Source organism: Pseudocercospora fijiensis, assembly GCF_000340215.1.
Source record: "Pseudocercospora fijiensis CIRAD86 unplaced genomic scaffold MYCFIscaffold_2, whole genome shotgun sequence".
Classification (NCBI taxonomy): Eukaryota; Fungi; Ascomycota; class Dothideomycetes; order Mycosphaerellales; family Mycosphaerellaceae; genus Pseudocercospora; species Pseudocercospora fijiensis.
In genome coordinates this window covers 5,617,173-5,641,769 of record NW_006921533.1, presented here as the reverse complement: position 1 = coordinate 5,641,769, position 24,597 = coordinate 5,617,173, and the positions used below count along the sequence as shown (strand labels likewise).

The window sequence follows — 24,597 nt, the reverse complement described above, 5'->3', positions numbered from 1 at the left end:
CTCAGAATAATCATCGTGTCACCTAGCCCATTGGCCGGGAAGTGGAAATGGATACCTCCCATACTACTCTCATCATGGGAGAAAGTTATTTTCTTCTTGGAGCTTAAGATATTGATTAAAGATGCACCCAGACAGACCTCGGAATGTGAATAACGATGTCGACTATGCACCAAATCCAGAGGCCTCGAAGGCACTGTCTGAATCTCGCCGAGCAATACTGTAATGAAGCATATCTTGAATCTCTATTGCGGCACGGCTTCCGAAGAAGACATGTCGGTATATGCTGAGCAATCCACGTATGACGATCCTTCAGCTACTGCGATACTCGCTCGGGCAGTGCTGCATAGCTCGTTTCCGGCAACATTTTTTTCTCTGACGTAATTCCAGATGCAGAATCGCGGCACAGTGGTATGGCATCCCAAAGCTCTTTGCCAAATCCGAGACTCTTCAATTGTCACGGAGGTGGTAGATTCTTCGCAGAATGAGCTGGTATGGAGGCAGAGGCAGAAATACGCTTTTACTGGCATCCAGGCCTTATACACGGCCGACAGTCTGATGACGCTCAAGCTTGAGGGCAGGAGTCGAACGAGAAAGTGGTCTACCACGGAGACATGTGGAATGAGAAAGATTACTCTCATGAGAGCCTCGGAGCTTTGATCAAGAAGCTTAATGGGTGAGCATTGTAATGACCCGTTCAAAATGGACAGCGTTCTGACTGCTATTTAGCCATAAATTGACAAAGATCACCAGGCCTCCAGAGACCGTGGAAATATAGTTGGCCCTGCAACCACACCCACCACCCTGGACTTTCCCCGTCTAATCGAGCGAGCACCCTCTATTACCGCCCAGCCAGTTTACATCATGGCGAGGTATTGTCCTCGTGCTGACCACAGCAATCAACCCCGGATCTGAACCTTGGTCAGAAAACTACTACTACAGCTTCCATCAGCATACTCACCATGTGTGGCAATCACACTTCTGTCGCAGCCTCATTCATCATCAGACTCTTCGAGATCTCCAAGGACGCTGTGGGCAGAATTGAGATACGCGAGTTCTTGTCCTTCATACTTCCGGCGAAGCGCTTCATCGGAATGGATTTGCCGGATCGTTTCCTCATCAACCCGCCCATCGGCTTGTCGTTGGTGCATGTCCCGCAAAGTTCTCCCTGTTGGCGACGACATCCTTCGCAACGAACGACGCCTGACGGCCGGCCTGATTATGCGCACTTGGACCTGGACCACTTCTTGAGGGTAATTCCGATGCATTGTGTGCGTTGTCATAGTGGATATCTCTGTTCACATGAGAGGGGCTGACGCGTCTCTTCAGGACAAATAAGAGTAAGTCTTCGCTTCTTCTTGTGGCTACATCACGCTTCCAGCCCAGTAGGAAGGCCGAGACCGCTCTGGGATCGTCTACACCATCATTAGCGACCGACATACCCTTTTGCATGGCCACATCTGAGGAGAGCCGTCGTGGAACAGAACTCGAGCCCGATATTATTGAGATCAAGCCATAGAGGCCAGGATTCACAATGGATCGTTGCCACATCGAACGCTTCGTGGAAGCACTGCCCTTGAACATGACACGATCAGAAACTTCGAGTCTCAATAGAGAACTCGCATTGATCAAAGGAATTTGTCGTTTGGCTGGTATATCGCAGACCTTGACAAGGCTTGCGTTCTGTGGCTGGAAGCTGAACCTGCAAGAAGCTGCACGGCTGACCATGCAGGGCTTGAGCGACCCTCCAGTACAAGAATAGTATCCTCGAGGTGCAGCGGCGAGTTCGCTCGCTAAAATCTCTTCGGCTGTCTGGCTGGCTTGAGATTAGATCTCCTCATGGGCGACATACCAGACAAGTACAAGTCTGAAAAGCGAGCAGATACTATAGCACCAATGAAGAAGGTCACGCGTCAAACTCCGCATATGCGATGGCAGCACTGTGCGTTCAGAACGGAGTCGTGAGCGGACAAATGTGGAATCTCAGTCAACCACACGAGGCCGGTTCGAGGCAATTTCAGAACAAGCACAGCAATTGCTCTGTAGATGAGCGGTTGTCTTCGACTTACAAGCCAGCTGCCGAGGGCAATACACCGCTCAAGCAACACCAAATTTCAGGGCGAACTTAAACGTCCAAAACATCAGACTTTGAGGACAAAGCTCCTGTCTACGACATATCGATCACCGTTCTTTTCCAAAGGCCGGGGTCATGTATCACAGTCAAGTACCAGCCGGGTTAGCAGCAGTCAGTAAAGGAAGAGGAAGAGAAGAACAAGGACTGTGCAGCAAAGAGTTGTCAAATTCACTTCTTGCGTGATGCTTTGCTTCGCCGATGCTGTCCTCAAGCGTAAATCCAATCCTTCAAAGGTTTACATCCTACCTAGGGAGAAGGACTGATCTTCCACCCTACGTGATGGAGACCGCCCTTACCTCAATACGCAGAGCAGACGACAAACATCGCTGTCATCATATGTACACGTAAATGATCAACATTGATCATTCGGCATCATCAAACATGGCGGTAGCGAACCCGAAGCTTAGCGACCTTGACACACCTCGCGACGTGCTGTAGAACGGGAGACGGACTCAACGTGGTCATAGTGTATCTGAGTCCAGCGGAAGCGGTGCATGTACAATAGTGATATTTGCATTCACTATATAAACTCTGGCTAGCCCTTTTAAGCAATATAGCCTTAGCACCTCGAGCCTTTGCAGCCGGATCAGAAAATCAAAAATCAGCCAAATGATCCCATCCCAGAGAGTCCGATCGTTCGTAGCCCCCATTCATGGTCTCGTATCGCGTCCCGTTTTTTGAACAACGCCGAAGAAATGCAAGCGTGCAGAGCAGAGAGATAGTCTCGCTCGATTCAGAACGCCTTTGCAATGCACAAGCTTATGCAATCGGTCCGCCCCATTTCCATCCCATAATAAATCCAACACTTGGTATCATGAAACCAAAGAGGTATCCTTCCCAGAGAAATCGCGTAACAACGCCACGACATCGTCCATCCGCTCTAACTGAGTCAAAAGCTTTTCTTCGATTTCTCGCCACTGCATGAGGGCCTCGCGTTCGTTTTGTGCCAATGCTTCTTGCTTCATGTCCATCATCTCGGCCTTCTCGATGACATTCCTGTAGCCCTCGCGCTCGACCTTGAGCCGTTGCAGAGTCCTCGACATGGCTTGGTAGGTCTGCTGCAGGATCATACCTGCGACGCGTTCTTGGTCGTGGAACCATAGATACAGCGATCGCGTGGGCTGCCGCGTGTTGTCCTTTGGCACTTCTTGACCTTCGACCAGGCCTGCGAATTTGAGCTCTGTGAGAATGGCGCGTACGTCTTTGATACGCATCATCGAGAATGAAGCCACCTGCTTCTCGTCCAGCCGACCTCGCTCCCGAAGCAATCGAACGAATCGCGCGTGGACCTTACCGAATCGAGCCATCACTGTCATGTCAACGTTGGCCTGGATCAGATTTTCCGTTAGTGCTGAGAAGTGTACGCGCCATTCGCCACCACCAGAACCTCTGGTGGGTACGCAGAAAGTCTTTGGATGTTCGTGCAGCAGCTTGAGATGCTCTTCGATAAGTGCGAGCTTCTGCGCCCGGGCGTGATATGACGAAAAGCCGACGACCGGGTGGTCATCGTCGTCTACCTCCATCTTGATGCCGATATTGCCAAAGTCTTTGTCTGGCACCAGCTTCTTCGGCTTTTTGCTATCGCCGTTGGATAGGTGAAACTCGTCCGCCGCGCCGACGACTCCAAGTGTCAAGTCGACGGTCGGGTCAAGAACCTCAGCTATTTCACTCACTGACGCAGACGGTTGGTGGTCGTCTTCATCCTCGTCCTCGCGCTCTTCTTTCACGTCATCATCGCGAGCCTTCAACTTACCCTCAAGCGCTCGCAGAAGTGCCGCGTAGACAGCAGCAGTAACGCCTCCAAGGTATGGTTCAGCGAGGTCTTCCAGGCGTTTGCTACGCAGTGCTAGATTGAATTGCGCATAGTTCACTCTCAAGACCATCTCATTCTACACAGTGTCAGCAACGGAGCCGTGCGCTGGGATAGCACAACACAGTACCGGGAGCTTAGGGGCGGATTCATCTGCATCCGAATCATCGTGATGTACGACACCGTTTGACAGTGAGCCATTCAACTTGACGCGCTTAGCGGATTGATTGCCTGGACGTCTGATGCTACCGCTGGAAACAAGGTCACGATGGTCGGAATAGTCGTTCGCTTGTCGCCACTTGCGCTTGAGAGTGTTGACAGCAAGCTTGAATTCCGCTTGCTTCTTAGGGCCGGTGATCTTGCGATCAGGAAACTGATCCTGGATGACAAGTTCCTCGATCTCGGCTTCAAGGTCGGCAGCTGGCAGGTACGACCGCTTGCTGATCTTCTTCAGAAGACCTGCCTTCAGCAAAGTGCGAAGAGTGGCGTGGAAGTGTCCGAGCGTGGTGATCTTGCCGCTATCATGTCCGGTATGAGCATGAGCATGGGCACCATTGACCAGTGCCTCGCAGTTCACATGTTCGTTACACGAATCGACCGCGCTGTCCCGCTTCGTAGTCGAAGTGAAATCGAATGCTTGAGCAAGATCCCCGACACGCGCGTGTCCAAGCTGTATCAGACTGGTAACAATTTTGGCAGCGCTCTCACCATATCGGTCGCGGGTCAGGGAGATAATGGAGTTGGAGCGAAGGGTGTAGTAGGCATTGCGCCAGTCGACGTGGTAGAAGGTAAGGCCTTCTTCGGTGGTGTTGTGCAGGAGGAGGTGCTGCTGGATCAGGACGGCGAGAGCATGTCTCAGTTGTCGAGCAGGTATGCGGGTGGTCTGTTGCAGCTGCCAGCGAGTGAGACGTCCGTTGTCTGCGAGGGCCAGGAAGATTTGCTTGCGGTGTGGTTAGCGCGGGTCGCTGTATGGACGGCGACGACGAGGTGCATACGGAAGAGAGATGGCCGCACGACTCTTCGATGAGCAGTGCGCAGAGTTCTTGCAGTCGCTGTGTGGCACGCCATGTCAGTCGCTGTCATTACTGTGCTCGCATTCCACTGCTCTGCATGGGTGGCTTGCGGGCGCCAGAGCATTTTCAGCGAGGCGAGATGTACCTGTGCCATAGTGCGATGTGTGTTGGGAACTCTTGAGACCTCTCACGTCGTCAAGAGTTGGCGAATTGCTACCGTCGACGTTTCATGGAGCCGGCTCGTGAGTGTTCTCGCGAGATGTAATAATTGAAAGTCGGTGCTTTGAATCGCAGCTCGTGAGCAAAGTACTTCAGCGGTGGCCCGCTGCGCGGCGTCCTCACTCCGCCGTCGACCAATCGGCTGCACCCATTACATTCGGTCTTCCAGCATCACAAGCTCGCTCGACGAGGCCTCGAGCACTGCCATTCTCCCATTGAGTGCCATTGAACCGCCCACCCGCGAGGCCCTACCGACACACCATGATTGCTCGCTCTGCTGTTGCTCGGCAGGCTCAGCGGGCCGTCCGCCAGGCTTCACAACAATCCAGAGGCTACGCTGCTGCGTCAGGAACTTTTCAATACCAGCAAGCGGACTCCAATGGCATCAAGATTGCGAGCAGAGATCAAGCCGGCCCTGTCTCGACCGTAGCTATCGTCGCGAAAGCCGGTACCAGATACGAGACGTGGCCCGGTCTATCAGAAGCATTGGACCGCTACGCGTTTAAGGTGAGAGAGCATGGCAGCCGGAAGTAGGAAGCATGCATCTAATGGTGTGCGAACTCTAGAGCACCGCACGCAGATCGACACTACGGATACAACGCGAATCTGAACTGCTCGGCGCTGAGCTGCAAAGCTACCACACTCGCGAAAACCTCGTTGTTGGAGCCAAGTTCCTCCGCGATGACCTTCCTTATTTTCTCGAACTCCTCGCAGAAGTCGCAAGCATGTCAAAGATTGAGCGTAAGATTGGTGCAAGATGGAAGGAAGACCAGAAATCGACACTAATGCTGATATAGCACATGTGATTCACGAGGAGATCCAGCCGCTCATGGAACTGGGCATGAAGAAGCACCTCGGAAACACACTCTCGCTTGCCCAGGACAGCGTCCACGGCCTTGCCTTCCACCGTGGTCTTGGTGCACCTCTCCACCCAGCTTCCACTATTCCATTCAAGAAGTACGTCGACGAGCAGACTCTTGCCGAATTCGCTGCTTCAGCCTACGCAAAGCCAAACTTCGCTATCGTCGGAAACGGTGTTGAACACAGCGACTTCACCAAGTGGGTCGGCCAATTCTTCAGCGAAGGCATCCCAGCATCGCCTGCTGTCGAGCTCAAGTCCGAGCAAGCCAAGTACTACGGCGGTGAGGAGCGCATTGCACACGCTTCTGGCAACTCCCTCATTCTTGCTTTCCCTGGCTCAAGCTCTGCCACCGGTTCTTTCTACAAGCCAGAAGTTGCGGTCCTCGCTGCTCTGCTTGGTGGTGAGACTAGCATCAAGTGGAGCCCTGGCTTCTCTCTGCTTGCCAGGGCCAAGGCCGGCACTCCTCAGCTCTCCGTTTCTACCAAGTCGCACACCTACACCGACGCCGGCCTCCTCGCTATCAGCTTCAACGGATCTGCCAAGGACATCAACGCAGTCGCACCAAAGGCTGTTGAGGCTTTGAAGGGCATTGCTTCTGGTGTCAACGCAGAAGACTTCCGGAAAGCTAAGGCTCTCGCCAAATTCAAGGAGCTTGAATTCGGTCAAACCACACACGCCGGCATTGAATACACTGGTGCTGGCCTCATCCGTAATGGCAAGCCGTACCAGATTGATAGCGTTGCATCTGCCGTGGATGGCGTAACAGCAGAGAAGGTGCAGCAGGTCGCAAAGGAGGCGCTCGAGAACAAGGCTTCCGTCAGCGCAGTTGGTGACCTTTACGAGCTGCCTTATGCGGAGGAGATCGGTCTGCGTGTGTAAATATACAATATTATAGAGGTCACTTTGTGAGATCAGACGCAATAGTGAGCTGTACCAATACAAAGCGCTCAATGATATGTGTTGCCACGTTTTTCCTTTCGCATTCAGTTGTCACGTGGCTTTGGTCGGATGTCGGTAAGTGGACCAGAACATCCAAAGCTGCACCTTGGATCTCAAGCACTTGCAGCACCTCGACACCACACCAGACAGACACACACACACCTTCAGACCGACACAATGGCATTCGCGTGGAAAGCAGCAGGCATCACGTACGTGCAAACCCGACATTGGCGCTCCCGGCGCACGACACGGAGTCTAGGAGCAGTGCTAACATACATCATCACAGCTACAACCGCTACCTTGCGGTCGCCTCGCGCGTTGTCCGTCGCTCACTGAAGGAGGACAAGAGAATTGCTGCTGAGAGAAGAGGAGAGATGGACCTCAGGTTCGCCAAGTGGGAGGTGCGTACAATGAATGCCTGGGGAGGAATACACCTCTCGGATCGGGATAGAGTGCTGTTGTGAGGACACGACTGACAATTTGTGCGACAGAACGGCAAGCAGCAAGAAGTCCGATCTCTTGAGGCCGCAAACCAGGAGGCTATTTCACAGCAGGCTGGTCAGCAGGCTTCGTAGAGGATGAGGAGTGGGTGGGTAGGGTAGCTGAGGCGCGACGGAGATAGGAACTTGTGGCCAGAGACGGGCGCAAATCACAAGTTCAGCTGCAAGACATAGAGGGCAGTTTGTTATGTGCTGGAAGCTGCCAGTGACCGTGTATATATAGAGCCGTCTGAAGCAATCACAGCAGCAGGTGGCAGAGGCCAAAGCTTTTTCGATATGCCGAGCTTCACGCTCTTCAACCCCAATTTTCAACTCGCTCATTCTCTACGCGCAACAGAATTTGCCCTGAGGGCAACGCACCGCCTTCTGTCACTGTCAGTTTCATTAACTTGTCAAGCGTTTATCTCGAGACAATTGGTGCAGTGAGTGCGATCAAATGACGTTTCCTAGCGTTCAAATTCTGTTTCGTCACAAGCGTACAGGCACATGAAGAAGTGGCCGGCCGTCATTTGTAAAGAAACTCCCAAGCAGCGACATAATTGCCACGGACGACTATGTCTACGCCGGAAAATGGCATCAGCGAAGGCATCTCAAGTTCTACAGATGCAGCAACTCGGATACTCCAAGAAGCAAACCAAATGAGGCAAGGGCGACCACAGCACGTACCCCAGAGAAGAATTCTAGACATCACAGACCAGTTTTTCAAAGCAAGCGAACGACTCAGACCTGGAGAGCTCATCAAGGATGAGGATTTCACACTGTTCGAATCGGTCGGCGCGCTTGAGGTATGTTCGGCCATGTCCAGCTCTGAAATATCTCGCTGAAGCACTGGTTTAGATTATGGACGATAAGATGGACAGTGGCCATGTGCCACCCGGCGATACATTTGAGGCAGATTTTGATCCATCCCAAGACCTCCCACCGGAACAAGTCATCTGGATCATGGATGAGCTTTTGAGACTAGAGATGCTTTTCCAAGCAGGATACCCCCTTTCCCAGAACGTGTTCACGTCTCTGCACATTTTCCGCTTGATAGATCCGGAGAACAGGTGCGTCACGACAAATGTGTCAATGTCTGCTTGGGCCATCTCCAAGAATGGCGTGGCGGAATTGGATGCCTTCCAGTGCAAAGCTAACTCCGACAGAAAACCATATCCTTTCGACTTCGTCCCCAATGGTGGGCATAAACAACCTCTGGTACATAAAGTACTTCACGCATACTGCATCGCTGTTCTAAAGACTTGCGACCTTGCCTTGAGATGTATTCAGAGCCAGATCTACTTTGAGGAAGAGGACTTTGTCACCTCTCTTTTTGGACGCGACCTTTGCATACAGTTGGGACCACAAGAAGCCTTGACTTTACTCATGGATGCGATAACATGGCTCGAAGAATCTGCTCTAAACCGCAGCTTGGTCGAGCAAATAAATCTTCGCTTGTCAATACGGAAAGAGATGTTGTTCTGCTTCGACGAACCTCTACCTCTTGCTCAGGACTACTGGGCACGGCTCAGGGCCGAACTTGTGGACCTCATGCTGCTACCTCAGTCAAGCGAAGAATGTTACGAGGCATTCTCAGACAAGGTCCAGCGACAATTGGCCACGAGTACTCCTCCTCGGCCGATGCCAAAACTAGCTCTGAAAGATGCTCTTACGCAGTGGCGTCAAATGTGTGACGATGTCATTGCAGCGCAGCAACTTAGCTGTAGCGACTTTGTGAGACATCCCATCAGTCTCCTGAGATCGACTTGGAGCTTCGGCTATCGGCTGCCTGAACCTGTCACACTGGCGCGAGCCAAGATGCAGGAGAGCTTGATCTGGGAAGAAGGGGGTGACCATGACGGTGGTGCCACGGAGCTTCTGCTTGCAGACATACGCGAGAAAGTGCTCCCTGGGGACTGGATTGCTGAGAGAGACTCATTTACTATAGAGATGCCAACGGATAAGCGGCACAAAACATCAAGGATTTTTTTGGACTTCATGTCGCAGGCCTTGGGTGACTACATTAACCTTTATCGAATGGTCTGTCAGAACCGATCACGGATGAGACGGATGCTCACTCAGGCTACGATCCTGTGGGACGAATTGGAAGGGAAAGCCAGAGAATTCGACGAAGAGCTCAATTTCATAGCAGCACGCTCCTTCCGATGTGGTAATGCAACCTTTGGGCCGCTCACCCTATGGACCAAGCTTCAGAAGCTCCAAATCTGCGAGTGGACCGTTCAGACAGGATTCGAAACCGATCTCTTTCAACCTGATGAGCTCGGAATCATGTACGAACTGCTAGGGTGGTTTGCGGAGAGGCGGAGAATGCACCTCGAGGCAATACAGTATCAGCTCCATGTTTGTCCTGGAGCAGAGAGCTATCAACCGATCTTCCGCGCTCGGATAAAAGCGGCTCAGGCTTGGAAGGAGTGCGAGATATCGCTGTGCACTGCAACTCAACTGCTTGCCCAGGCTTTGTCTTTGCTATACAAGTACTTGCAATGTTGCGGGCTGATCGATCGACGCCATCATAAGAATTACTTCAAGGTCGAGGAGCAATACGAGGCGAGAATGAAGCCGTTCCTGGGCATGCAGACCGATGTGATACCGGGAGCAGACAAGCTCTATGCGTCCGCTACTGGTCGAAGCGCACATATTCCTTTTGACAGCACCAACTCTGCAATCAAGAGATCCGTCGCGGAGGCCAAGAAATGTCTGGAAAGGCTTAAGGCTTCAGCGGATGAGGAGGCGAAGAAACAACACAAGCCGCTGTTTGTGGTTTGCATAGCGGTGAGCACCACACTGGCACGACTGGAGCAGATTCGTGCGAGCCACAATGTCAGCGACCACAACTCCTCCAGCGCGGTAAGCCTGAGAAGGTACGCTGAAGTAAACATCCAGCCACCAGGTGGAAAGAGACATGACGATTGGTGGATAGTTCCTGAAGTGCGGGCGAAGAAATGAAGGTGAAACCCGTCTTTGTGTGGCGTGGCACAAGATGTATGCCCATCGTCAGAAGTGTGGAGATTTCCGAGGCAGCGCATCGAGGCGGTTCAAAGTGGGCTTGCGAATCAATGCACATGGCATGTCTTTCAACGCAACAGCGGCAATGGCAATCTATGATCTTCCGATAAATTGCAGCTGATCATTGGGAAGACGAACGTCTCCACACGGAATTGTACCATTCGCCTGGGGGCATGAGTTCTAGACATGGGCTGCGGCTTTGATAATTGTTAAACGCTCCAGGATAAACGTCAAACGCGGAATACGCCGGAATACGCCTTTCACTATGGAAATGGCTATTTGTATGTAGATTGGTTAGACAGAGGCATTTTGAACGTGTAGAACCGTATCCAGTAGTATCTATATTCGAGAGGTGTTCCTAACCCTTATTTTTGCGCGGTAATCTAGCGGTTTCGAGGGCAAATCGCGCCCGGGAGCCAGATCGGGCATACCGCGCTATTTTAGTAGTTTCCGAGACGCGTTTTCCTACGCGTTCCTTACCCTTCGAATCTATCTCTTTCTACCTCTTACTATCGATAGTTATAGCTACTATAGACCTCGTAGATAAGGCTATAGCGCCTCTTAACTACTATAAGTCTGAATTTCTCGATAGCGACTTCCCTCTAACTGATACTAAAGCTATTCGCGACCTAGAGAACGAAGAGCGACTAGCTTACGGCGACGACGAGATTAACGCGATATATACGGTAGAAACGCGACCTAGGCTTCTAAGTTAGTAGAAGATTAATAAAGCCGAGTAGGTAGAGATAGATAACGATCTAGAGGCGGCCGCGGAAGCCGTAGGTAATAAGGATAGTTAGGTTAATAAAGAAGGTAATAATAAAGACGCGGCTTCTACTAAAGATAGCGATATAGTAGCGCCGCGAGTAACCCTCGAGTTGTTTAAAGAGATTGCTTTACCGCCGCAAGCGAAGGCCTTTAGTACGCTAGAAGAAGGTTAGAATTAGATAATTAAATTTACTCGCGACAATAGATACGAGATTAAGCGCTAGGCGACAAAATTAAACTTACGTAGGCAGTTATAGCGTATCTTCTACGCCTATAGCAAAGGAGCTACGAGGAAGCGACTAGCGGTAATAAAGGCGACTTAAACTAAGCGTGTCGGTAGATAGCGTATCTATAAGAAGCGCAGGAACAAAGGCACTAAATTAACTAGTTGTTAGCATACGTTTATACTAATAGCACTAAGCCTCTTCGACGAAGACGTAGAAGAGGCACTATCGTAGTCTCTTCGCCTTAGTAATAACGCCGCTTATAACTACCCTCCTATCGACCTAATTAGCCTTCCTTAGCACTACCGAATAGAGCGGAAATCTATAATACTAGACTATTTAGTTACTCTATACGCTTCCGGTCTATTAGCGAGAGTATACCGCAATCTCTATAAAAAGCGCTTTACGAAAGAAGGTAAAGAAACACCTTCTTAAATACTAAGAGATATCTATAACTGCTAGGTACGAGTAAGAGCGATAGACCTTAGTAGCAAGACACTAGTTAAGAAGGCTCTTTAGCTATTAGAATATAAAGGATTCTTCGTCCGTAAGGGCGTCCGTAATAGCCGTCTTTAATAGATCTTCTTCGCCTACCTTATAATAATAGAGGCCTATCGTTCTTACCCTAAAGTCCTTCTTAGAGACTATACCTACAACGTAATAGATTATAGCCTACCGCTTCTTAACTTCAGCTTCCTTACTAGATTTAATATAACGGCTCTATTAGCAATAATGCTTATACTAAACTAGATAGAAGAAGCCTATCTAATAGCCTTCTAGTGCCTATTTGAATTGCTACTAGAAGCTAGGATTAATAAGCCGGAAATTATGCTATACGATAGAGACTTAGCATTAATTAATGCTAGCAAGCTCTTGTTCCCTTAGGTACCTATACAGCTCTATAAATAGTACCTAAACAAGGCCGTTACTGTTAACTGTAAGCGCCTTCTTAGAGTAGTTAAGAACTACGAGACTAAGCGCTTTAATTTGTCTCCTATAGGCGAGGAATTTATAGCCGCATTCTACTCTGCCGTTAACGCACCGTCTAAAGCCGCTTTTGCTACTATACTAAAGGAGATTAAGAAGAAGGCGGTTAAGGACTAAAGCTAGTTTGAGATAGCTTCTTATCTCGAAGACTAATAGTAGCCTTATCGTAAGAAGTGTATAAAGGCTTAGACTAACCGCAATAAGTACTATAGCAACGAGACAACGTCCCCTATTAAAGGTACCTACGTAGGCATTAAGTTATAGCTTACATCCTCGAAGGCCGACATCCTTACCTTTATAAAGCGGATAGAGCTATATTAGGACTACTAAATCGACCGCTAGAAGGAGCGCTATACTATAGAGGCGAATATAGGCCTTGTAGTCTGTATAATAGACAGATTCTATTAACGAGTCGTCCGGATTATTATACGCTACGTACTTAACCTAGCTAAGAAGTAGATAGAATTAGCTAAGGAAGAGATTAAGAAGGGTAAGAAGGACGCCGAATTCTAACCTAAACCGTATAGTATACGCTTCCGCTATACAATAGGTATACCTTATCGCTGTCTAATAAGAGAGATGCTATAAAGTAAGGGTATACGAGTGCTAGAAGTAGACGACTTCGATAGCTACTAGCTTATACCTAGCGGCAAGTAGAAGGACTTAAATAGCCGTATTATTAAGCTACGGAAGAGAGCTAAGAAGCGTACAAATATCGCCTATAAAAGAGAGCAAGGCAATAATAGTATAGGTCGTAATCTAACTAGTACTAAGCGCATTAATCTAACCTATAGAGCGATACTACTACTAGGTATAGTACCGGCTCGAGTCTATATTAATCTAGTAGAGCGGCAACGATAAGCTATACCTAGTAGATAAGAGCCTCCGCTATTACTTCTAGCAATAGTAACAATTAAAAAGCAACGCTATTATTATAAGGCAGGTTATAGAGGCCGCTATAGTTGCAAAGCTAACAATAGAGCCTATAGTGTCTATTACTACGGACCTAGAAATACGTATTATAATATAAGCGACTATATGCCTACACCTTTATAGATACTAGCCGCTCTACTACCTTTAACCGCTCTACCGGCGCCGATATAATACCCTATACTTCTACTAGTAAGCTTACTCGCTCCGCCGGCGTCGACAATATAGATACAACCGCTAGCAAGCTACTATTAATATAGTAGTAGTAATAGCAATACCCTCTACGTACTAAGAGGGTAGGTAATCTTTAACTATAGTCTAGTAAACTATAATAGCTTTATCTACTACCCTAAGAATGTTATAGACCCGCATTTACTACTAAGACAGTATAGGTACGCTAGGCATATGCTATAGCAATAGGTAGAACAATAGCTATCCGGATTCTACTATAAAACAACCCTATATACCGTAAATCTTTATATTTCCTTATTTCCTCGATATTCCCTTACCTCTCTAATACGTAGTTACTATTATCTATTCGAGAATCGGTGCTGCTATACGATTCTATATAGAAATGGCGATCTTAGTCATGCTCGGCGTATTCCGCGTTTAACGTTTATCCTGGAGCGTTTGACAATTATCAAAGCCGCATGGGCTGCGGCATTGGGACGGAATGGTGGGCCGCCTGTTCTAGTGGGGGTTCGGCTTGGCGTATTCTAGTGTAGCAAGTTCCTGAGGTCAAATGTGATGGAAGTGGAGCAGAACAGGTAGACAGGTACAGATGTCGTTGATGCACGAGGACGGAAGCAAGCAGCAAGAACTCGAATCATAGCGCGCGGTCGGACAAGGGATTGGTCGACAACCAATGACAACGACAACACCTTGTAGGATAGGGTACCTAGCTCTTTGGGCCCCAGCTGTGCCTTGACCATCCATCCGACATCCCAGCGGCAATCAGCAGCAGTGCAGTGCAGTGCAGCGCAGCGCAGTGCGGCACCTTGCTCTATCTTCACGCCGAAAAAAGATGCCCTTCGCTGCTCTTGCTTTCCCGGGCAGCACTCCGACCGTGCTGACTGATGCGATGCAAGATGAGCGACGCCACGAGCAAGACAAGACGCCGGGCGAAGAGAAGAAGAAGCCGCAGATTGTGAGTGATGCGAAGAAAGCACACGTGTGTAAGCTGCGCGGAGCGATGCCCTGATGATTATTGCCCGCCTAGGACTTCATTGTGACGACCAGTGATCCGAATGCCGCCTCCAATGCGGCCAACAAGAAGCGCGTGCGTTCCGTGGCGGCGCTCAAGTCATGGCCGCAACGGCGGAAGAAGATCTTCGAACAGCTTGAAAGCTCGGGCAGTGGCCAGCGCGCTTTCCTCGTCGAGCAGCCGCAGCAGCAGCCGAAGCGTAGACAGGCGAAGCAGCCGTCGCCACCGACGAGCAACACAGCTACAGCTACAGCTACAGCTACCAATGCCTCTGCCTCTGCCTCTGCCTCTGCCTCTGCCTCTGCCTCTGCCACTGTTGCCAAGAGACCCCGGGTGTACGGTCCACCTCGCCCTGAACCGACAGCCGCACCATCTTCAGCATCTGCAGCTCCGAAAGCAACTTTGCTCGGCACTGCCATCGAACAGCGCTCGGAACGCATTGGCTCATCCATACAGCTTTATCGCACAGCCTTCGCGCGTCTGAAGGCGAAAGCTGGTCATCACCATGGCGACAATCCGACGCTGCCGTGCGATGGTCGCCAATCTCGGCCAAAGCGACGAGTGGCTAATGCGCCCATGGGAGCGGCATCAAGTTCCGACGCCATTGTGCCTGCTCGAAGCAAACGAATGGCAGATGGCTCGGAGAAGCCGATGGAGTTCAGCGGCAATATGGCGGCCATCATCACACCGCCAACTTCGCCAGCTTCAAGTCCCTCACGAGCGAGGATCGACCCTTTCAATCTCTATCCTGTTCAATACCAGCCTTGCTTCGACCTGATCCTTCACCACATGATGACTGTCTATGCACCGCGTGGCTGGCCGGCGCTGAAAATTACCGCCGACCAGGGCGTCAAATGGGAATGGTTCATGACGCAGACCTCGCTCGCCGAGCCGGCGCTCTTCTATGTGAGGCTACTGTTCGGGTCGGGAGACATGATCAGACTGGGCTCCATGCCGCCTGAAATAATGTACTGGCTACGTCAAGAAGCCATCACGGCCATCAACGATGCACTCGGCGACCCCACTCGCTCCTGCTCCGATGCTCTTATTTTGGCAGTCGGACGAATTGCTCTTCACGAGCACATGTACGGCGACAAATATGCCTCGAGTCACGTGCATAGACCCGCACAGAAGCGAATGATAGAGATGCGAGGCGGCATGAAAGCATTGGAATTTCCACATCTGGTCAAGCGACTCATGAGATGGTCCGATAGAATCATGGCTGTAGGAAGCGGTACACCACGCATGCTGGAAGACGACGAAACCAATCCAAACTTCACGCTCAAGGAGAGTGTCGGTGCAATAGAACGCTGGGCACCCCACGAAATGCCAGGAGTAAGAAGCAAAATCAGGATCTCGGACCTGGTGAACGACGACGGGGATGAGGAATGACTCTCTATGGCTGATCACGAAGGTCGTATGCGAATTGCGCGCCCCACACCTCATCTCATGGACAAAGTCTTTGCAGTCACTCAATCAAGAAGCTGCACTTTCACTGCACTCGCCGAAGGAGTTGAAGCCGTTGTGAAAGCCTCCTGTGCTTGCTCCAAAGTATAGCGGTGGGTGACCAGCGGCTTGAGATTGATCAGGCCTTCTGAGACAAGCATGATCGCTTTGGGGTACGTCTCGCGATAACTGCGCACATCCTTGTGTCAGCTACACCTTGTTTCCAAGAGGATGCATTCAAGCTGTGACGCACTCACCGGAATTGAAATCTGATGTCGATCTCTCGGAATGAGGCGTACATGAATGGGATCTCTTGTTTGTCTTTGCCGACGCCGATGATGAAGACTGTGCCTCCGAATCTTGTGGCCTATGTGGTGATCAATATCTTTTTCGAAAAAAATGTCGGTCGTGTATACTCACGTATATGCCTGACCAAATACTGGATTGGACACCCGTACACTCAATCACCAGCTTCGCCTCCTGGCCCAACGCAGCTTTCACACCACCAGCAATCTCCTCTGGACTCTCCTCCCTCTTCACAAGCACAGTCCTCACCCTCGGAACAAGTGCCTTCGCCATCTTCAATCGACTCTCGTCCAAATCCGTTATAACAATCGGCGCAGCACCCGCCGCGTGCGCAGAAAGTAAAGATACCATCCCAATCGGTCCCGCACCACAAATCACAAGCGGATCTCCCATCCTCAATCCAGATCGATCGATCCCAGCCAACGCCACGGACAAAGGTTCCAAAAGCGCTCCTTCTTCAAACGAGATCGAATTAGGAAGTCTATGCAACCATGCTGCGGGATGGACGTGATATCTTCGAAGTGTTCCGTGCACTGGAGGTGAGGAGAAGAAGGTGATGTCTGGACATCCGTGATACTGGCCTGTTCGACACGCGAAGCAAGAAGGTTTTGAGCACGGAATTCCACATTCAAGGGCGACGCGATCTCCTGACGAGCTTGATGTATCAATATGCATATGTATTTATGGAAAATGTACGAATATATAGAACGAAGTAAACAAATTGTATACAACACGAAACGGAAAGATGCGAACTCACCAACTCGAAACCCTTCCACTTCCCGCCCCATTTTTATGATTTCTCCCGAACTTTCATGTCCCAACCCACACTCTTCCGTGATCACACTCGACCCGATTCTCCCTTCTTTCCAGAAATGTATGTCCGAACCACAAATCCCCGTGGCTCGGACATGGACCAAACATTCTTTTGGACCCGGGGTGGGAATCTCGTGGGAGGTGTTGATGTGCAGGTCATGTTGGGGATTGGTGGTGATGGAGATGTTGGTGGTTGGTTTGTGGGTGAGAATTTCAGAGGATGACGACGACGACATGATATATTGCGGGATGATGATTTGAGTGATGTGTGGAAAGGAAAGGAAAGGGTTGCAGATTTCTTTTGTGGGTTTTATGTATATGTATGTGTGTGCCCCTCAATTCATACAGGAGTACACACACAGAGCTCTCTCTCTCTCTCTCTCTCTCTCCTCGGCGTTGTCTCTTCCCCGCGATTGCTGGTTTGGGACACCGATGGCGGAACGGAGTTGGGAAGTGAATCTGCGAGGATTCTCGTGATTGTGTTAGTAACGTGTGCAAGGAGGACTTCGTGATGCCACCCCTTCGTTAGCGCGGATTTGTAAGCACCTCGTCGTTTTGTATCGATACTTCATCGAATTAATGTGCGCCCTACAGCGATGCGATTGTACTGATTTTTGCACTAAAATAATCGCAGCATCCGGTTCTATAATTCTACAATCGTTGCTAATGTATTATAATAGAATGTGGTGATGTAGAAATAGGTAGTGTAAAGCCTAGTCGAACAGCTGAGTGCCGCCAAGCTAAGCTCGGCAACCTCCGAGCTTCTGTAAAAGGGTAGAGGATTTCGAAGTCCTAATAGCAGGCGACTTTAGACTCGTATTCGCCGGCTCGGAAGCGCTCGATTGCCCTTCGGAGCTTCGCTTCTTTGTTAGATAAGGAAAGGGCATTCTAGGATGGATATTTGGACTTCATTTTGTCGCTATTGTAGTAGTATATAGCCGGTTAATGAAATTGAATAGTATAGTCGCATTTGCGACCGTAGGAGGTATTGCTTGTCGAGGTTCGCGGAGGTTGCCGCTTTCTAATCAATGCTAAACTAACTACTAATCGTTTAGCGTCTACCGGAAACAGCTAGCAGCGGCCCTTCCCACCACGCTAACGAAGAGGGTGGCATCACGAAGTCCTCCTTGCACACGTTAATCGTGGTGGATGCCACGAATGGGCTTACGATGCATGGCTGACCTGGTGGATTATCTGTCACCGTCCCGGAGATGACATGAGATGCGCATCGCGGTGGAAAAGTCGGCTCTATTGCTCTAGGTTTCCAATGCAGTGGCGACAGGAGAGACTGGCACGTGGAATTGATGCTGACATGGCCGGCTCTCTCTTTCAGCGTTGTCTTTGGCTGAATTCCATCCGCTCGCTGCAACGCCGTAGCGCCGATGCAATGCTGTCTGTATTCCTTACTATACATGCCGGTAAGTCATCCGGTCGTAGCACATCACACAGCTCTTTTCAGCCTCTCTAGTTGCCCTCTAATCTGCCTACCACACCAGCCATCTCCTCATCTGTGTAGATGCGGAAGCCCTTGTCCTTGGTCACGCTTGCCAGTTGCACATTCTTCGAATCCAGCTTCTCTTCCATGACTTGCTTGAGAGTCTTCAGCACAAGCACTTCTGCCTCTGGTAGTGTGAGCGATTTGTGGAATTCGTTTTGAAGTTCTGCCTGAGCTCCCTCGGAACCGGAACCGATGGCTTTGGCGTCGTAGCGGTAGAAGGTGCCTGATGGCTCGGCGTGGTAGCTATCAATTGTTAGCATGTCATGATTATCCTGATTCCAAAAGGAAGGCGACATACAGCGACGGTCCATTCTCATCGTAGCCAGCAATCAGGAGCGCCACACCGAAGGGTCTGCTCATGATACTCTCCTCGCCATCTGCTCCTTCACCGAATCTGAGCGCCAGATCGCAAATTGCCTGCGTACAGCTCTCGACTCCTAACCGCTCGTTGTAGTGGAACTCGTGTGATTGCGATGTGACTCGTGCGTGCTCAATCATGCTTCGCGCATCGGCCTGCAGACCAGACATGGCGCATCCTATATGTCGGTCGATTTCGACGATCTTCTCCACAGAGGAGGTCTCGAGGAGGGAAGAGGTAATGCGCTTTTCTACCCCAAGAATGACGCCTGCAGATGTCGAAATGCCGATTGCTGTGGATCCGAGCTTGATGGCTTCAAGGGAGTATTCGACTTGGAAGAGACGGCCTTCTGGGGAGAAGGTGCTGTGGAAGGGTCAGTAAGTCGATGCGGAGGATGCATGGTACTTCAAGCATACTTGATGCCACGATCTATCAATCTGTTAGCTAGATGTGCTCATAGCACTGGGATCATAGATGCGAGATGCATACCATATTCTGATCGCGCGATGAACATGTTGGCGGTTGGACGTGAGGTAGGGGGTTTGGGGGTTTGGTTTCAGTGGCGTATGAAGGGAAGGTTTCGTAGTATGTTATCCAGCAAGTCAAACAGAGATTCGTTTAGCAGTTGATGAAGCGGGCGGTGGGCGGTGGATTGTGGTGGTGTTAATGTTTCCTAGCCAGCAGCTGTGTACGTTGGCTAATGAGAGCTTGGACATTCTGCCGAGAATCAACCGGCAGTACGCGAACTGACGCGCGATTTGAACCAGCCTTTGAAGTCTAACGTGAGTCCGTCGCGGGGCCCAAAACACTCCCACCAAAGACGAACATAGTCTATACCGCAACTTCGGCGACAGTGGGAGAACACAGGAGGACATAGCATAATGCTGGACTCCTGCCATGGCCTCACAACCGCCTCCAAAGGCAGCGAGCATTTCTGAACGACGCGCAGCTTCACAACGTCAACAGAGGAGTCGGGCTACAAGCGCTGTCGACCCAAATGCGAATGAGTCTCGAACAGACACCAAAGGATCATTCCACAAGAAGAATACCGCCACGACTACGGAGACGCGACGCACCACAGAATCACGACAAACAATCATCAAGCGTACCATCAGCCCAGTCAAACGTGAAGATCGCAATGGCAATGGCAATGTGTGCAAGAGCACAGAGGTGGAGAAACCAAAGGCCCCGGTGAAGGACGTTGCTCCGGGTATGTCGCCTGTGCGTGCGCGCGGTCCCATATAGTAGGCAGGATAGCAGACTGATTTGGCGCAGCTAAGATATGGAGCCCATATGCCACCCTGATCTCACCGTCCTCGGCACCCTTGGCTTCACGAATATCTGTTCCTCCCGAATCCAAGAAGGCCCCTGCGACTCTTCAGCCCCCACATCTACATACTTTGTCCTTAGATGCCCAGGAGAAAGCCATCATAGATGACCTCCTATTCGTACTCATGGGCTTCGAAGGCCAATATGTACGATACATGGACCAATACAACCCACTGGACGAGAAGAGTAAATTGGCTGGTCCGCTTTTCCACATTCAGCCAGGTCTTGATCCCAGTCTGAGAGATCTTGCTAACAGCATGCTCAAGACTGCGACCCATTACTGCGCTGTGGAGGCTTTTGTGGAAGTGCAAAGCCGAGAAGAGATGGGTACTGTGAATCATGCTCTTTGTGCTGCGATGCGAAAACTACTCAAGGACTATATGATCTTGATCGCCCAGCTGGAGCATCAGATGCTGACCAATGACGGCTTCACACTGCACCAGTTCAACCTGCATACCAAGCAGACGGCACACATGATGTTACAGCTGTACATTGTGGCTCATGAAATTTTGAAGGAAAATAGCATGCTCGACAACGAGGACATGGACGAGTCTGACGACTTTGAGAACATTTTGGAGTCCTTGAAAGAGGGCAAGGATGCACAGCTTCCAGGAAAGAAAGTGTGCAAAGGCGGCTCAGTACTTCGCTTGCTTGCCAAGCGATTGTCGGCGATGGCTGGTGATCCTCCAGCTCGACAGCTATTGACGATGCTACTGCAAGAAGCGAGTCGCCCCTACATGGCGATGCTGAACGAGTGGCTGCACCACGGCAATGTTCGAGATCCACACCAGGAATTTTTGATTAAAGAGCAAAAGTCGATCCGGAGAGAGGGACTCGAACAGGACTACACCGACGAATATTGGGAGAAGCGATACACAATACGACAGGAGCTGGTTCCGCCACAGCTAGAGTCGCTAAAGGACAAGGTCCTCTTAGCCGGCAAATATCTCAATGTTGTTCGCGAGTGCGGAGGGATCGAAAACATGCTCGGCGATCTCCATTCAAACACCAACTTACCACATACCTTTGATGACCCCAAGTTTAACGAAAATGTGAGCCGCGCATACTCCAATGCCAATCAGAGCCTCATGAAGCTGCTCGTAAGGACACATGGCCTGCCGTCAAGGTTGCGAAGCCTAAAGCACTACTTCTTTCTGGACCGCAGCGATTTCTTTGCATACTTTCTGGAGTTGACACATCTCGAGCTCAGGAAACCCGCAAAGACTGTCAATGTGGGCAAGCTGCAAACACTCCTTGACACCGTTCTGCGACAACCAGGATCCGTGGCAGCTGAAGATCCTTTCAAGGAGGATATCAAAGTCGTCATGAATGATGTTGGCCTGACCGGGTGGCTCATGCGCGTGGTTAATGTCCAAGGCATGGATGCGGATGCGACATCTCTCTCGACATATACGCCTGCTGCAGAGGCCTCAAAAGATGAGAAAGAGATTTCTGGTTATGAAGCACTGACATTCGACTACGCCGTGCCTTTCCCTCTATCTCTGGTCGTTAGTAGGGTGACGCTTACCAGATATCAACTTCTCTTCCGCTACCTCCTGAGTCTGAGACATCTGGAAACACTGCTCACCAACTCCTGGACGGAGCACACCAAAGTCAAATCTTGGAATCACAAATCACGATCAGATGCTGCTGTGGGCAGGAGAATTGAGAACTGGAAGCGTAGGGCCTGGTGCTTGAGGAGTCGAATGCTCTGCTTTGTGCAGCAACTGCTGTACTTCTGCACAAGCGAGGTCATCGAGCCGAATTGGCTGGCTTTCATGGAACGGCTAGCGCATGCAGAGAAAGATGACAATCCGACTTCCGCAGACAGTGTTGATTCTAACGTCAAGAGGACCGTGGACGAGTTGATGCAGGATCACATCGACATGCTTGCAACGTGTCTCAAGGAATGCATGTTGACCAACTCGAAGCTGTTGAGAGTAAGTGGATGCCTTCACGCATACAATCTGCTTTTGCTAATAGTCTCCAGATCAATTCGAAAGTCATGTCGACGTGTACATTGTTCGCCAACTACACCGCCTCTTTAAGTCGTTACCTGGCTGGCGCAGACCCCGACCTAGCCTCTTCACCTGCTCTAAACGCAAGCCCCAGCTCGAGCAGAACCGCGAACGACCCAGCCAAGCTTGACAAGCTATTTTCTATCCTACAGCAATACGAGGACCACTTCAGTCGACATCTCAAGATTTTGCTCGATGCGCTCAATTATCTCGCCGCAACGGAGACAGTCGTCTTTCTCGGCCTTTGCGCAAGACTCAGCATGGCCAATGAAGGTGGGCCTGGAGGCGGCCCGGGACCTGGTGCATATGGTTAGGTACCTTATGTTCGAGACCCTCGCCGAAGTCCTTCTGTTTCATCTACTGTTATTCAAGCGTAGGCGTTCCGGGGTCGATCATGTGCTGGGCGGTATAGTACCACATAGAATTGATTGGCATGAATGTATGGAATACGGTATCCATTGATGCAATTGTCTATCCTACCGAGCTATAAGCTCTACTTCCAATCCATGCCACTATCTTGTCGTTAGCACTTCACCAACTCTACACAATCGCACAAGTCACTCACCTTGGTCGGAAAGCTCCCATGCTCCCGCCAGACATGTCCTGCAGGTCCAGGCTTCCCATCCAGCTCATTCAACAACTTGACCTCAAAATTGGCATACAAGCTCGCCAAAACCTTACTCATACAAACCCACGCCACTGCATCCGGATATTATTAGCCGAAGGACAAAAAATTCATGCTTCCCAATCCAGTCAGCTCAACTTACCATGCATACCAGGACACTTCCTCGCACTCCCTCCAAACGACAAATTCTTATTCTCCATCGAGTCCCTCTGCGCTTTATCCGCCTCCAACCATCTCTCAGGCCGAAATCGCTCAGGCTCCCGTCCAAACACTTCGCCACTCCATCCCAGAACTTTACTATTCATCCCCACAGTATAACCTTCGGGGATGAAATACCCATCAATCTCAATCCCACCAGCAGGAACGTCCCTCGGGATCGAAACGGCGATGTTCGGCCACATTCTTTGACATTCGTGAAGACAGGCTTGGAAATATGGAAGCGATGCGGCTGTTTCGTAGGGAACGGGTGTTGCGTCTTTGCTGTTGAGACCGGAAGAGTCGAGTTCGGATTTCAGTTTTTGGTAGACGGAGGGGTTTTGTGCGATGCCCACGATGAATGCTGATAATGTCCAAGACATGGTATCGACTCCGGCCCCCAAATCTGTGAGGGCGAGCCTCATACCCCAATTATCTTTGAATTCCGGACGGGTGCGGGAAAGGGTTCGGAGATCGTCGAGTAAACAAGGTACTGGAACCTTTTGTCCTGATGCAGAGGCGGTTTCGTACGCTGTGATTTGCGAGATGGCGTACTAATATCCAATGGAAAAAAATAAGTCAGTGATTGAACATCGAAGAGAGGGAAGAGGGTGGTTGATAGGTTCGCAACGCACAGAAAAAACAGGAAACTTCTTCTCCGCGCTCCCGCCGAAAATCATACTCGCCCAAGGCGAATAAATCTTATCAATCTCATTCAACCAAGGCAGGAAACCGATCCATCCCCACCAAGCCCACATGGAATCCATACTCGCCATGTGTCCATCATCACTACCTTTTTCCACAGCGCCATAAGCTTTCCCAAACGTGAATTCCGACATGATGTCCACGTTGAGAATTTCGAATTCGGAATAGATATCCACACTCTTGCTAGAAGAGAGGGTTCGAAAGCGTTGTAAGGAGCGAAGGATGTTGTTATCGATGAGATGTTCATGTTTGAGAGCGTTTGAGATGGAGTATATTGGGCCAGCGAATCTTTTCTGCACTCGCAATTTCTCGATGTCTTTTTCTACGAGCATGTCGAGTTTTTCCCAGCCTGCTTCTTGGACAGGGTCGGTTGGTGCTTCGTAGAATCTTGACTTGGTGAACTTGGTTCCGGCTCCGTAGACTTCGCGGAAGTGGTCGGGGTTGCTGAACATGATTTCGTTGGGTGAGATTCGGACGATGCTGCCGTAGGCTTTGTGGAGTTCCATGTCGAGACGGGGACGACGGCGGTGGTAGCATTGGTAGACGAGCCATAGGGGGGTTATGCTAGCGAGGAAGGGGCCGGGAATTTTATGGAGAGGATGGAAATAGCGGTTGTACAGGAAGTAGGCGAAGATTAGGGCGGTTGGTAGGTAGAGGAGCCACATCTTGTAGAAGTGTCGATTGTATTTGTGTGTAGAGATAGGAAGTGGG

General features: G+C 50.3%; 12 protein-coding genes across 12 annotated transcripts; 6 read left to right on the top strand and 6 right to left on the bottom strand.

The window, feature by feature from the left end:
• The first annotated feature begins 465 nt into the window (after positions 1-465).
• MYCFIDRAFT_210529 (uncharacterized protein) lies at positions 466-1,373 on the top strand. The gene is made up of 3 exons (XM_007925590.1): positions 466-673; positions 727-1,268; positions 1,327-1,373. The coding sequence occupies exons 2-3, from the start codon at positions 960-962 to the stop codon at positions 1,333-1,335; spliced, it is 318 nt and encodes a 105-aa protein (XP_007923781.1). The 5' UTR covers positions 466-673; positions 727-959; the 3' UTR covers positions 1,336-1,373.
• A 146-nt stretch (positions 1,374-1,519) lies between these two features.
• MYCFIDRAFT_206848 (uncharacterized protein) lies at positions 1,520-2,743 on the bottom strand. The gene is made up of 6 exons (XM_007925589.1): positions 2,561-2,743; positions 2,489-2,533; positions 2,436-2,457; positions 2,392-2,403; positions 2,304-2,356; positions 1,520-2,275 (listed from the first exon to the last, which is right to left on the bottom strand). Exons 1-6 carry the CDS (start codon positions 2,646-2,648, stop codon positions 2,244-2,246), a joined length of 252 nt encoding a protein of 83 aa, XP_007923780.1. The 5' UTR covers positions 2,649-2,743; the 3' UTR covers positions 1,520-2,243.
• Positions 2,744-2,943: 200 nt separating this feature from the next.
• MYCFIDRAFT_43158 (uncharacterized protein) lies at positions 2,944-5,005 on the bottom strand (the record flags this gene model as incomplete). The annotated part of the gene is made up of 4 exons (XM_007924302.1): positions 2,944-3,591; positions 3,691-4,020; positions 4,120-4,881; positions 4,937-5,005. Coding segments are annotated over 4 exons (1,809 nt in total), but the record flags the coding sequence as incomplete, so codon positions are not given.
• Positions 5,006-5,387: 382 nt separating this feature from the next.
• MYCFIDRAFT_72474 (uncharacterized protein) lies at positions 5,388-7,000 on the top strand. The gene is made up of 3 exons (XM_007924546.1): positions 5,388-5,680; positions 5,740-5,914; positions 5,971-7,000. The coding sequence occupies exons 1-3, from the start codon at positions 5,435-5,437 to the stop codon at positions 6,912-6,914; spliced, it is 1,365 nt and encodes a 454-aa protein (XP_007922737.1). The 5' UTR covers positions 5,388-5,434; the 3' UTR covers positions 6,915-7,000.
• Positions 7,001-7,151: 151 nt separating this feature from the next.
• MYCFIDRAFT_43204 (uncharacterized protein) lies at positions 7,152-7,549 on the top strand (the record flags this gene model as incomplete). Its single annotated transcript, XM_007924305.1, has 3 exons — positions 7,152-7,183; positions 7,261-7,375; positions 7,466-7,549. 3 exons carry the CDS (start codon positions 7,152-7,154, stop codon positions 7,547-7,549), a joined length of 231 nt encoding a protein of 76 aa, XP_007922496.1.
• Positions 7,550-8,148: 599 nt separating this feature from the next.
• Positions 8,149-10,066, top strand: MYCFIDRAFT_11282 (uncharacterized protein; the record flags this gene model as incomplete). Its single annotated transcript, XM_007924120.1, has 4 exons — positions 8,149-8,259; positions 8,312-8,541; positions 8,620-9,814; positions 9,929-10,066. Coding segments are annotated over 4 exons (1,674 nt in total), but the record flags the coding sequence as incomplete, so codon positions are not given.
• A 535-nt stretch (positions 10,067-10,601) lies between these two features.
• On the bottom strand, positions 10,602-10,909 carry MYCFIDRAFT_172273 (uncharacterized protein; the record flags this gene model as incomplete). The annotated part of the gene is made up of 4 exons (XM_007925588.1): positions 10,602-10,677; positions 10,745-10,755; positions 10,796-10,819; positions 10,844-10,909. 4 exons carry the CDS (start codon positions 10,907-10,909, stop codon positions 10,602-10,604), a joined length of 177 nt encoding a protein of 58 aa, XP_007923779.1.
• A 4,738-nt stretch (positions 10,910-15,647) lies between these two features.
• On the top strand, positions 15,648-16,326 carry MYCFIDRAFT_210528 (uncharacterized protein). Its single transcript, XM_007925587.1, has one exon. The coding sequence runs from the start codon at positions 15,677-15,679 to the stop codon at positions 15,983-15,985; it is 309 nt and encodes a 102-aa protein (XP_007923778.1). The 5' UTR covers positions 15,648-15,676; the 3' UTR covers positions 15,986-16,326.
• On the bottom strand, positions 15,648-17,394 carry MYCFIDRAFT_72475 (uncharacterized protein; the record flags this gene model as incomplete). The annotated part of the gene is made up of 4 exons (XM_007924547.1): positions 15,648-16,228; positions 16,297-16,406; positions 16,460-16,992; positions 17,103-17,394. The coding sequence occupies 4 exons, from the start codon at positions 17,392-17,394 to the stop codon at positions 16,066-16,068; spliced, it is 1,098 nt and encodes a 365-aa protein (XP_007922738.1). The 3' UTR covers positions 15,648-16,065.
• A 1,228-nt stretch (positions 17,395-18,622) lies between these two features.
• MYCFIDRAFT_65271 (uncharacterized protein) lies at positions 18,623-19,528 on the bottom strand (the record flags this gene model as incomplete). The annotated part of the gene is made up of 4 exons (XM_007924513.1): positions 18,623-18,899; positions 18,955-19,377; positions 19,431-19,443; positions 19,504-19,528. 4 exons carry the CDS (start codon positions 19,526-19,528, stop codon positions 18,623-18,625), a joined length of 738 nt encoding a protein of 245 aa, XP_007922704.1.
• A 769-nt stretch (positions 19,529-20,297) lies between these two features.
• Positions 20,298-22,636, top strand: MYCFIDRAFT_95424 (uncharacterized protein; the record flags this gene model as incomplete). Its single annotated transcript, XM_007925585.1, has 2 exons — positions 20,298-22,283; positions 22,334-22,636. Coding segments are annotated over 2 exons (2,289 nt in total), but the record flags the coding sequence as incomplete, so codon positions are not given.
• A 164-nt stretch (positions 22,637-22,800) lies between these two features.
• Positions 22,801-24,557, bottom strand: MYCFIDRAFT_60376 (uncharacterized protein). The gene is made up of 4 exons (XM_007924476.1): positions 23,817-24,557; positions 23,129-23,735; positions 22,927-23,060; positions 22,801-22,873 (listed from the first exon to the last, which is right to left on the bottom strand). Exons 1-4 carry the CDS (start codon positions 24,549-24,551, stop codon positions 22,838-22,840), a joined length of 1,512 nt encoding a protein of 503 aa, XP_007922667.1. The 5' UTR covers positions 24,552-24,557; the 3' UTR covers positions 22,801-22,837.
• Positions 24,558-24,597: the final 40 nt, after the last annotated feature.

Bases quoted from the DNA above. Each gene is read 5' to 3' on its own strand.
- MYCFIDRAFT_210529 (XM_007925590.1), top strand. From the start codon at position 960: ATGTGTGGCAATCACACTTCTGTCGCAGCCTCATTCATCATCAGACTC.
- MYCFIDRAFT_206848 (XM_007925589.1), bottom strand. From the start codon at position 2,648: ATGCAAATATCACTATTGTACATGCACCGCTTCCGCTGGACTCAGATA. The intron at 2,458-2,488 runs GTTGATCATTTA...ATATGATGACAG, and splicing joins GATGATGCCGAATGATCAAT to CGATGTTTGTCGTCTGCTCT. The intron at 2,276-2,303 runs GTGAATTTGACA...TTTGCTGCACAG, and splicing joins AGCAAAGCATCACGCAAGAA to TCCTTGTTCTTCTCTTCCTC.
- MYCFIDRAFT_72474 (XM_007924546.1), top strand. From the start codon at position 5,435: ATGATTGCTCGCTCTGCTGTTGCTCGGCAGGCTCAGCGGGCCGTCCGC. The intron at 5,681-5,739 runs GTGAGAGAGCAT...TGCGAACTCTAG, and splicing joins TGGACCGCTACGCGTTTAAG to AGCACCGCACGCAGATCGAC. The intron at 5,915-5,970 runs GTAAGATTGGTG...ATGCTGATATAG, and splicing joins AAGCATGTCAAAGATTGAGC to CACATGTGATTCACGAGGAG.
- MYCFIDRAFT_210528 (XM_007925587.1), top strand. From the start codon at position 15,677: ATGTACGGCGACAAATATGCCTCGAGTCACGTGCATAGACCCGCACAG.
- MYCFIDRAFT_60376 (XM_007924476.1), bottom strand. From the start codon at position 24,551: ATGTGGCTCCTCTACCTACCAACCGCCCTAATCTTCGCCTACTTCCTG. The intron at 23,736-23,816 runs GTGCGTTGCGAA...ATTGGATATTAG, and splicing joins AGAAGTTTCCTGTTTTTTCT to TACGCCATCTCGCAAATCAC. The intron at 23,061-23,128 runs GTAAGTTGAGCT...ATCCGGATGCAG, and splicing joins GAAGTGTCCTGGTATGCATG to TGGCGTGGGTTTGTATGAGT.